This window comes from Neolamprologus brichardi, chromosome 14 (genome assembly GCF_056152115.1).
Source record: "Neolamprologus brichardi isolate AB-2024 chromosome 14, ASM5615211v1, whole genome shotgun sequence".
In the NCBI taxonomy this organism is placed as follows: Eukaryota; Metazoa; Chordata; class Actinopteri; order Cichliformes; family Cichlidae; genus Neolamprologus; species Neolamprologus brichardi.
The window spans coordinates 2,136,148-2,148,590 of NC_142117.1; the positions used below are offsets into that span (position 1 = coordinate 2,136,148).

The following is a 12,443-nucleotide window of genomic DNA, read 5'->3' on the forward strand; positions in this document are numbered from 1 at the left end:
ATTTCGAGCAGATCCCTCAGTACTGCTATATTTTAGTCCGCTACCTTTCTTCAGGTCCATCTTCTGACACCATGTCTTGTTTCTTTATGTTGTTGTGGGTTCTCAATAATGACACCGTTACTTGAAGAGAAGATATTTTATCGAACTGCAGTTCACATATAAACAAACTTTCGCCATCACAGTCCGCTCAGAGGTAACTCACTCTAGCTCTCTAGCTCCACTATAGTCTGGGTGTATTAACAACATAAAACCTGATACTAAGCAAATATGAATTTGCTGTTATCATTACACCAACAGCTTTCATTTAAAATGTACTCACAGACTGACGATTATTGGGCTCAGTTTCCAACTACACTTGTAAGTTTTAGTGAAGAGGAAATTCATTTTGCATGGGTAAAACGCGCATGCGCAGTGCCTTTGTTTTCATACGCACATGGCGGCGACGCAGAATGAGAAGGGTGAAAGTGGATCGTTGAGTGAAACGGATGAAGCAGAACTGGTTTGTAAAAATGCTGCAGCTTCACTGGTGTGGAACTGGTTTAGCTTTCGTCCGTCAGGTACACAACAAAGCACTATTTTTGGTAGCGCATGCTAGCGGGCCGTCGTTATTACCGTGTTGTTTGGAAAATACGGCGCACTTAAAATCAATCCTTTGATTTTTCTGAAAGTCGACAGAGCCCCTTATAATCCCGTGTGCCTTATGTATGAACGATTTTATGTGCACGGCGCTCGAAAATCTGTCAAATGTTTCAGTACGACTTTGCTAAGCTACGAAGCCGCACCGCTTGATGGATTGTGGGAGCATTACGGCTATCGTAGGCGGAGCCTCGCAGAGTGATACGTACTGTGCTTCAACATAATGTTACCGTATTGTGTGTGTATGACCTCTTTTTAAGTTTTGTGGATATTAATCATGGTTATGCTGAGGATATGTCGGCCAGTTTCCACTGGAAATGCCTTTTGGTTAAACTGTCAGCGAGGAATTTGCATTTGCACTGTTACATTTGTATATAACTTTAATGCAGATAAAAAACAGCTGCTTGTTTAAGTGAAAATACATTGATGGGTTTTTTTGCACTAATAAATTTGTGGAGTTGTAAAGTATTTTTTCTAGTGTCAGTTATATCGTTATCGCAAATTTTCAAATGTATATCGTGATAAATATTTTTGGTCATATCGCCCTGCTCTAATTACAATACTTTATATGTTGACATGCAAAGTCAAAGTAAACTTTATTGTCATCTCTGCTATATCCAGTGCATAAATAAATTATATATATATATATTATTATTATTATTATTATTATTATTATTATTATTATAAAATAATAAAAAGGAGAAAAAAATAAATAAATGCTTAAGTCTTAGAATTTACAATTTACAGTTTGGAGTGGTTTAAAGTGACCAGCTTGTAAACCCGGAGTAGAAAAAATTGTCCATAGAGCAGTTTCAGATCATCAAACAAATTTAAATATTAAACAAAGATAACACGAGTAAACACAAAATAACGTGTGCAAAAGTGATTACCCCCTAAGCCTAAAACTGGTTGGGCCACCCTTAGCAGAAACAACACCAGTCCAGCCTTTGCAATAAATGGCAAAGAGTCTTTTACTGTGGAGGAATTTTGGCCCACTCATCTCTGCAGAACTGTTGTAATTCTGCCACATTCGAGGGTTTTCAAGCACAAACCCCCTTTTTTAGGTCATGCCACAGCATCTCAATCGGATTCATGTCAGGACACTAACTAGGCCGCTCCAAAGTCTTCATTTAGTTTTTCTTAATCCACTCAGAGGACTTGCATGTGTGTTTTGGATCATTGTCCTGGTGCAGATCCCAATTGTGCTTCAGGTTGAGGTCATGAACAGATGGCCGTACATTCTCCTTCAGGGTGTCTTGGTAGGCAGCAGAATCCATGGTTTCATTTACCACAGCAAGTCTTCAGGTCTTGGGGCACCATCACACTACCATCACCATACTTTACTGTTGGTATGATGTTCCTTTTCTGAAATGCTGTGTTACTTTCACACCACATGTAATGGGACACACACCCTTCAAAAAGTTAAACCTTTGTCTAATCAGTCCACAGACGTTTCCAGACAGAGAGCTCCCAGTTACTTTGTTTCTAATTTGTTCCTGAGTTTTCTTGGATTGCAGCGGAATGTCTGAGCATGTGATTTGTTGACCATTGTATCTCTTTGTTGACAATACATACCACACTACAGTCATAGTTATAAGCAGGGGTGCACATAAGTGGTCCGCAGGTGCGCATTCGCTGTCAAAATAAAAGACCAGATAAGAAGTTGCAGTGCGCGTTTGCGTGCATATAAAAGGCTGTTTTTGTCCGCTAGAGTGGGATTTTCACGGCACATTCTACACCACCTCTCTGTGCGTTCATCATTTGTTTGAAGCCAGCTCACCTCCTGCAACCACTTTTCCGAGAATACGCTTCTTTGTGGTTCGGACTCCTGCTGACATTTCTTTGGAGGTGGAGGTTTTGAGTCTTCATCAGGCCGACTCTGGTCCCCCGGCCTAATGTTCGACACCATCTCTTCATTTAAAAGTAGCCTCAGTGACACTGTGCTTGGAAAATGGACCACAGCACTTTCACAGTTCACTTAGCGTGTACATAGACAGTAGGATTATATGGGGATTTGCCATCTAACTGGCTGCTCTGCTTAACAAATACAACTTGTAGGCCTTTCAGTGAGGGTAACTCACAGTGCACGATGACAGCTGGAGCTTTGCTGTTTGATCAGTAGCTCGTAGCCTGCAGGTATTGTGGTGCTCTGTATGAAGCCTGCTGCTGTCTGACACCACAAAACCAAAATACGTTTGGAAATAAACAAGAGCAAGGACCAAGGCAGCGTCAGTAGACTTTTCCACCCCGCTTTGGTGCCGCCTTCACTGCAGGTGGCCTGCTGGGTGCTTTGGATATGGTTCAAATACAGATGAACAGGGAGGAGGGTCAAACAGCCAAAATATGGTTATGCAGAAATTCACGTTTTGTATCTCTGATGTCAAAGAGTGCTGACATTTATTTATTTATTTATTTGTTTGTTTGTTTGTTTATTTATTTTAATATGAAGTTACACAGTAGTGGATTTACCTACAGATGTACTCTGATGATGTTTTCATCATCCTGGTCCATGTAAAACAGCAAACAGCACTTGGCTGCCTTCATCCTATTCTAATCCAGTTCCATGTCCAGAAGCCAAATCCCAATATTCCCCCACTATTCGAACACCTGGCGCTTTGCACTTGTGAGTGCTCCATTCATCCAGAGACATGAACCCAAACATATAATTAAGAGAGACATTCAATAGAGAAATACTGTTAGAAATAACAGTAAGCAGAAAATGTTTTGTGACATCTAATGAATATGGTAGCATCGTCACAGCGACGATGATTGTGAAGAAACATGAAAGACTGCAGCATCTTTCATGTCTGTGGGACACCACAGAGTCCATAACACATACTCTGCTCTGGAAATGTGCTGTGCTGAAATGTCTGCAGGCTTTATCGGCTTGTGAAAGTAAGGCGGTGTTGCAGCCCTGCAGACTGACAGGTGGAATCAGACTGAACACTGCTGGACAGAAAAGGTAGCAAGGATCAAAAGGAGAGAGGGAACGACTGGAGGACATACAGCGAGGAAAGAACAGAAGGAACTGAGGAGATGTGTATTGTGTGGTGTGAAGAGTGAACAATTAAGGGCAGGAGGACAGGTAGAACAAAAGAACCAAGGCAAAGAAACAAGAGAACAAAGGTGAGGAGCAGCACAAAGAACACAGGCAGAGAGTGAAGGGGTGATACACTGTAACCTGATTCAAGGGAGAAAAGTTAGGGCAGGAAAAGTTGCAGGTGAAGGTATCAAATGGGTTTCATTTGACTGAAACTCAAACAGCACATGTCCAGTTCAATTCAGGTTCATTCTTTTGTCGCTAAAACTGCAGTTTAATGTGCTGATTTCAATTTTTTTAATCATTTTAAGTTAAATAAATCTGACCAATATTTTATATATGTGTGTGTCTGCGTGTATATATATATATATATATATGTATATATATATATATATATATATATATATATATATATATATATATATATATATATATATATATATATATGTATATATATGTATATGCTCAACTCTGGTAGATTGCTACAGTAATTTTAGGGGCAAAAACCCACCTTTTACAGACAAGAGAGTCCAGAGGCTCCAGTCATCACAGCCCTGTCTCTCTTCCACAGCATAGTGATGTGCGGATCGATACTGAAATATCGGTTCCTCCGATACCAATCATTTATGTTCTAGAATCGATTCTCATATTAAAATATCGATATTTTAGTACTTTAGGGTAAATTTGTAGTTTATCATTAACAGGAACACAGTGGAAAGAAACTATAACATTCGGATTGTCTACATTGGAAGGAACTACTTCCTCTTCTGCCTTTTTATAGTCATGTGTGAAACACAGCTGCATAAATGTGTGGCAGCCTCTGGTGTGCGCACTCACAACAATAGCTGAGTGTAAACGGAGTCATACGTGGACGTATTTTACCTCCACAAACAGCAAAGATGTGGTTTGCGGTACATGTGGCAAGACAGTGAGGTGTTGTGGCAACACCACTAACCTCATCAAGCACCTCAGAGTAAATCATATCAATGAAACATTAAGTACAAAGTAACGGTATCAGATCAGTATCGTTGATACCACCCTGAATTTTACTTGGTATCGGATCAGAAAGGAAATCAGTGGTATCGCACATCACTAGAACAGCATGTCTTCATCCTGTCTTCCTTCTCTCACCCCAACCAATCACAGCAGATGGCCCCACCCCTCCCTGAGCCTGGTTCTGCCGGAGGTTTCTTCCTGTTAAAAGGGAGTTTTTTCTTCCCACTGTTGCCAACGTGCTGCTCATAGGGGGTCATATGATTGTTGGGTTTTTCTCTGTATGTATTATTGTAGGGTCTACCTGTCATGACTGGCATGGCAGGCTGGGTGAAGGTGAAGTGAAGACCCAAGTGCAGGCAGAGGTTGGTATGAGGAGTGAGTTTATTTAAGTGGAGATGGCGAGGACGGGAACTAAGAAATAACTAAACTGCGAAAACCTAAACACCTGAAACTGAAGCCAAAACTCACAGGACAACATGCAGAGGAACACAGGGAGACTCGGAGAGACATCACAGACGAACCAGCAACCAGCAGGAGTTGGACCCCCCTGGAATACAGGAAACCTAAACTAGAACACTGGACACCATGAAATAAACTAAGATACAAACATAATAAACATAATGCAAAAGACACAAGGAACTCAGAACGCTGGGACAAGAGACCAGGATCCTGACACTACCTTACAGTATAAAGCACCTTGAAGCGACTCCTGCTGTGATTTGGTGCTATATAAATAAAACTGAATTGAATTGTAGCACGTCACCATTGGCAGGACCATAAGTTCCGCTTTAGTAAATCCCATTGATGTGTTTTGTCCTTTAATGAAATAATCACAGAATAGTTTGTTTATTAGATTAGATGGAAATAGATGAATGAAAATCTGTTTACTGGGAAACACTTTGGTGATCTGCAAATGTAAACTTCTATTTATGTATTTTAAATTTTCAAAATTTAACTTTAAATTTTCATCAGTCAGCTAATTTCCATTGGCCACTTAGATCTGCCGGGGACCTTAGTTATATCTCTGCTTTCAGTACAATCATTCCTGAAATTCTTATTAGCGCTCTGCACACCCAGATTTTCCCAAGAGCTTTTTTAACATATCAAGGAATTTTAAATATATCATTTTAAGCATATCAGTGTTCTTTAGAAAGCATAAATTATTTCTATCTGTATATAATAACCAGGGTCAATATTATTATCCCCCTGAAAATGTACGTTTTTATTGAGCCATAGCACAAACCAGTGTTGTACGATGATGTGCTTTAACTTGATGGATATACAAAGTTATCATAGTGTTTCCATCTCAGTGACAAGTATCATCAAGACATTTAAAGAGAGCCACACAGTACAAACCAAGCCTGACAGATCCCAAAGACTGGAAAGAAAACTACTGAGAAATGACACTAAGCTAAGTCAGGAATTGAATGAATCCTGCATGGGAATGGACTAGGAGGTTGAGTACCAACAAAAAATTCCCAGTTCTGCAGAAAAGCATTTAGTAAGTTAAGCACAACCTGGAGAACGTTTATGCGTACTGGAAGTGCGTCGTATGGTCAAATGAGATGAAACTAGAGCTCATTGGTCCTACAGATGTTTGGAGAAGGAACCCTAAGAACACACACACTGAAACGTGGTGATGGGAGTGCTGTGGGGATGCTTCAGTGTGTCCTGAACTGGGAATCTTGTCAGTGGAAGGATTCATGAAGAAAGAATGATATGTGAAAACAAAGTAAATCACTTTGTCTTCCAACATGACAACAACACAAAACATACATTGCTCCTGGTTAAGAACTTCCTCCAGAACACCAAGCTGAGCGTCACTGAGCCCTGAAGTCTGTGGGGTGAACTGTAGCCTGAGGTGAAGGTCAGGAGACTTGGAGAACCTTAAAGAAAATTCACCGGTGGGTGAGTGCTTTAAGAAGTAACTTCTCACCACATACAGAATCATAATCCATCATTTAGCAGGTGGTTAAACCTCACATAAATATCACCGCTGTCTCTATGATCACAGCTGCTTCTCTCTAACACACTCCCACAGTCATATACTCTTAATCAAAGGCTTCACCCAAACACATGGCCTGAGGCAGTAAAGCAGGAATGGGGGGATGAAAGGTGGACAGCAAGCCCCTTCAGCTCAAGAGCTACAAATAAAGATGAGAGAGGAAAGAAAGGGGAGATGGGTTATTGCTGTGGGTAAGAGTGCAAAGGTACTCCTTCAGGCACAACACACTCTTATTTTCAGCTGACCGTCTGCCTTCAGAAGATTCTTGTTGTGCTTCTCGGTGTGGAGTTCACTCTCGACTTTCTGCTTTTGCTCTGTTTGCCTTGTCACCTGTCACTGTTACCACCAGACCTGTCTATCTTCTTATTCCTTCATCTGCAGAAATGTTTTTAGAGACAGGATTATGAAAGAGAGTATGTTGAAAAGCTTATAATACAAAAAAAAAAAAGCAATAAAAGATTGTAAAAAGCTTTTTCTCAAGGAATCTCCCACCATCTCTGCTTTTGGAGAACTGTCTCATTTAAGCTGAGGGTTTCTTCAGATACCATGTCTCTCTCTTACAGTCTCTCCAGTCTCAGTGCTGGTCACGTGGTGTGGGCTATTGTCTCACTCTCTGATAAACTGCTCACAGGTGACAGCTTGACATCCCACCTCAACCCCTGCTTACTTTACCTGCTTAAGGTAAGCAGCTTTCTACCTGTGGGCATAGGTAGAACACTGAAGACAGGATCCTTTGTCCAGCTGTTACTACATGTATTAAATGATCTTAATAAAGAAAAAAATCCCTCAAAATAAAATGTGCTTTCATTATTTTCATTGTTTTGTAGATTGGGAATGGAGCCTCACCTCAGTGAAGTGGAAAGAGTTGAGCTGTATGAGCAGCAGTATCTGTCTGGTATGTTAATAACTCAACCATCAGTTGACGACTTCTTCACATGTCCACCTGCAGCTCCAGTCAGACCAGGACCATGGCGATGGCTCAGTAAAGTACGTTCTTTCTGGCGAGGGGGCTGGCACCATCTTTGTCATTGATGAGAATAACGGCGATCTGCACGCCACGCGCCGCCTTGATCGAGAGGAGAAGGCCTTTTATGTCCTCAAAGCCACAGTAGTCAACAAGTGGACGGGTCAAAAACTGGAGCCAGAGACCGAGTTCATCATCAAACTCCACGACATCAATGACAACGAACCAAAGTTCAGCAAAGAGGTGTACACTGCCAGCGTTCCTGAGAGGTCTGATATTGGTAAGGACCTCGCTCACTGCACGTTTCTGCTTTTTGTTTTGGTAACATCTCTCAGTAACAGTCGTGGTAATGCAACTCTTTCAGGTACATCGGTCACCCAGGTGACAGCTACAGATGCTGATGACACAATGTATGGGAACAGTGCCAAACTGGTCTACAGCATCAGTCAAGGACACCCATACTTCTCTGTGGAGCCAAACACTGGTATGTTTGACAGACATCGAGTGCTTGATGATACCGGTCATAACTTTTTGTAAAACGTGTCTTTAGAGAACAAATTATTACATGATGTAGTCAGATTCTCAAAACCTTTGGCTGCTTCGTCATGAATCAGAATGATGACTGTGTATCAAGAATTGACTCAAACTGGAAAAGTCGTTGCTGCCTTTACCTTTTTATAGAACTGACCAATCCATTGCAATTGTTGTCTGGTCCACTCACTGGACCTGCTGCTGCCATAGCCTGCAGCTTGAAACCCATTAACATTGGCTGCTCTGCACAGCCAGCAATCAGCCTAGTTTCATGATACATTCCTCACCTATGAGACTTGAAACTTAAAGAAGTCCAGTCACTCCCTGGACTAACATGACCTGGATGACTGAGGCCCTACACAGACATGGAAGGATCATTATCGGCTACCTGTAGCTCCCCTCGTCTCCAGATTGGTGTGAACTACTCGTACAAAGTTAGAACTAAAAGTGCGTAAATGGGTCGTTTAAATGGAAAGTAGTAGGAGGAAGTTTGAATTGAAGCAGGGTGACTTTTCATAAAATGTCCGTGTGTACCTTTAAGATAGTCTTTAATGCTAAACTAAACTAGGCTAATTGTAGCACATGAAACTGATCTCACGCCTGTGACACGTGACGGACACATCCCAAGGTGTCACACTGCTGACGGTGTGTAACCAAAGCCGTGGACTAATTTCACTGGATTTCACTCTTACATGCACATTTTAATGAGGTTCTTGCACGGCACTGTAAAGTTTGGTCTGATACAAAGATACAAAATATACACCTGTTGTGCAATGTTACTGAGAGGAAAGGCAGATCAGTCACACTATTATGTGAGCATGCAGGTAAAGAACTTCTGCAAGAAATTCAGATAATTAGAAACATTTGTGGTGTATTTCATAATGGGATCAGTAACTTTCACCTGTCTGTAAGTAAGAACTGATAAATGTGAGAAAGCTGATCAATTTGCAGGTTTTTACTTTTCAAAGGTGTAAAGTGCAGTGAGTTGGCTGTTGTGATTCAGAGAGATATAAATAGACTATGTGAGTCCTGTCATACTTGCCCCGACTGTCAGATGTGGACTGGCCATTAAAACATTTGGGGATTTGTCTTCTGGGCCTTTTTCACGAGCTCTGACATTATATAAGCTTTACACAGACGTGCCACATGTCGTCTTAGCTGTGGACACGAGCTGTGTAAAAAGAGCTGCCATCACAATTAAGACGAGTGAGTGAGTGGGTGCGGGTCATGTCCAAATACTGATACTTTATATCCTCATAAAATCAACATAATGGTTCAAAATCAGTCTTAAGTTACAGAATGTGGTGAATGAAAATGTGCTGAATGTGAAAAATAATGAGCAACATGTTTACAGAAGAGTCATTAGAAACGTTTTAGTAGAATTATTGGAGCATCAACAACCCACAACAGGTGCACAGATTAATATTTATGGACAGGTTTGAGCGTTTGAGGGCGGAGTCAAGGAGGCCATTTACGTGAAAAGGGAAAGAACATCTCTGAATCGAGGAGGGGGGCCAAGGGTCCATCTGTCACCATCTTACATGCTGTGATTGCAGCCATTCCCCAACTCTCTGTGAATGGGACTCATGGCCATTGATCAGTGGTTGTTGATCAATGGTCATGAGAATTTGCATAATTATGATTAAGGAACTGGCCTCCCAGCCCATTGTTCCTTCAGTGGGCTGGTTTCAGTCATTATGCAAATGTCCTGTTTATAAGATTGAAACCTGCAGTCAGCTGAGACTGAAGAAGTCACCTGATGATGACGAAACGTTTCTCCCAGAAAACGCTACGTCCAGATGAACAGAATCAACTTTTGGAGATTTATGGACAGACTTAGATTTGAGGAACAATGACTTACTAAATGAATTACTCATTTAGACCACAATAACAAATCATTTCTGTAAAGTGTTCAGATATAAATGAGTGAAATAACATTTAAACCTGATCTAAGCTGATCAATTTTCTTCTCTGGTTTCCTCATCATTATTTTCCATATCATAATATAAACATGTGCTAACACTCAATAATAAAACGTGCTCAGGTGAAACAATCCAAATGAACACACTGTGTGTTTTGTTAAATGAATCATCAGGAATCATAGTGTGGATGTGGTCGTTATTTTCTTCTCTTGGATGTTCTTCACAGTGGGAATTAAAAGGTTCTCAGGGAGCTTATGATGAGCGTGTTTGTTGCAGCTTCATATCATCATTTTAGACAATACATCTTTTTTTTCAGTAAAAATAAAAAAAAGAACTACCATTGAAAACTTAGTGCAACTTCTCTTTGCATGTTTTTGTGCCCCCACATCTGATAAAGAAAACAGTTACATATACATATATGATTTTATCCTTTCCATTTAAAGATGGAAAACGTGCACTGGAACACTGCAGTACCAGTTTAGCTCTAATGAGTATGCTGGCAAGCTTACTGTGTGACATATTCAGGTAAGAAACTTTAACCAAAGAGGAAGACTCAGCATTAGTCTAATAAGGTGGTGTTCACAGCTTTAACTTTAACCATCAAACACACTCACTAGTACAACACTGAGAGCCAAAAACCTGACGAAAAATCAAAAGATCATGTTTCAAAGTGCCACAGATTAATTCAAAAGGTGAACTTTGTCACTATCACATCACCTTAGTGCCAGTTTAAAGTCTTGAAACTGACCATTTTATGGGTCCCCATCTTAGCTTTCTGTAGGCAAACATAAAAAATGTGATGATATGACTATAAAACCGAGGAATACACCGATATGGTCCCACAGTCAAGCGTACCCTAATGCACATGTGGATGCAGCCACAGGAGTCCCCTGCTGGTCATTACAAAGAATTGAGGCTAAATGTCTCACTTTTCCCCACATATAGATCTGGAGACATTTATCTTAAACTTTGTAGATCTCCAGTAAACAACTTCCTGTTTCGACCCGTGTACACTGAAACAGAACTGTGTCGGTAATGTTTCTGTAAATCCAGATCTTAAAAGATTTAAAGCTGGGTTTAGAGAACTTGTCAGATAATAAGTCCTGTAATATGATTGATTTCAGCTCTAACTAATTGTCTATTGACTTAAAAAAAAAGGTGTCAGGTTTTGCAGTGTGGCAGGCAGGGTGAGACCCAAACACACAAACTTAAATATAACTTTATTACTGAACTTAAGGAATCAATATGTATAAGACAAAATAGCTTAGGCGAGACTCAAAACCGTTAACTCATAGACGAGGCTCTAACACGTGACCACAGAACACACAATGCACACGGGAAGACCGAGACAATAAATACACAGGAGAGTGAAGTGGACACAACTGTGAACACAGCAGGGACAAATCAGGAGTAACAAGACAGGAGAAGCTAAACTGAACATAATGCGCTCAGGGAGAGGAAGTATCAAAATAAAACAGGAAATAAACACTGAAATCAAGACCACTTAACAGGGACAATGCTGGGAAGACAGAGAGGTAAATAAAGACAGAGACAAGACTGAGACGTTAAAAACTAGATACAGAGATATAACTAAATGTTCTGGTTCTTATATAGCGCTTTTCTACTCTCCCAGAGTACTCAAAGCACTTTTTCCAACATGTCACATTCACTTCCTTCTATGCTTTAAGTGCTACCATATATATAGCAATATATATATTGCTATATATATGGTCGTGGCTCAAGAGTTGGCAGTTCACCTTGTAATCGGAAGGTTGCCGGTTCGAGCCCCGGCTTGGACAGTCTCTGTCGTTGTGTCCTTCGGCAAGACACTTCACCCGTTGCCTACTGGTGGTGTCCGGCAGCCTCGCCTCTGTCAGTGCACCAGGGTGGCTGTGGCTACAATGTAGCTGCCATCACCAGTGTGTGAATGTGTGTGTGGATGACTGGATATGTAAAGCGCTTTGGGGTCCATAGGGACTGAGTAAAGCGCTATATAAATACAGACCATTTACCATATATTGCCCAAGGATATTTGGCGTGCAGAACAGGGAGAGCCAGGGATCAAACTACCAACCTTCCCATCAGTAGATGGCGTGCTCCACCTCCTGAGCTACAACTAGGACATGAAAAGGAAAGTCTGTCTTGAAGCAGGTAAGTAAATCCCCAAAAGTTGATTCTGTTCATCTGGACATTTTCAGTGGGAAACGTTTTGTCACTCATCAGGTGACTTCTTCAGTCTCAGCTCACTGCAGGTCTCAACCTTACAAACAGTACAATGACTGAAACCAACCCAATGAATGACACTACGTCCAGATGAACAGCATCCACTTTTTGGGATAAACAGAAGCT

The 12,443-nt window shown here is 40.9% G+C and overlaps 1 protein-coding gene across 1 annotated transcript in view; it reads left to right on the top strand.

Annotated features, from left to right (window-relative positions):
- Positions 1 to 12,443, top strand: part of LOC102787823 (cadherin-6-like) — a 58,236-nt gene that overhangs the window by 11,735 nt on the left and 34,058 nt on the right. Inside the window, exons 3-4 of the mRNA XM_087850611.1 lie at positions 7,627 to 7,921; positions 8,006 to 8,125. Coding sequence (XP_087706737.1) covers positions 7,627 to 7,921; positions 8,006 to 8,125 — 415 coding nt within the window. The remainder of the gene's footprint in view (positions 1 to 7,626; positions 7,922 to 8,005; positions 8,126 to 12,443) is intronic.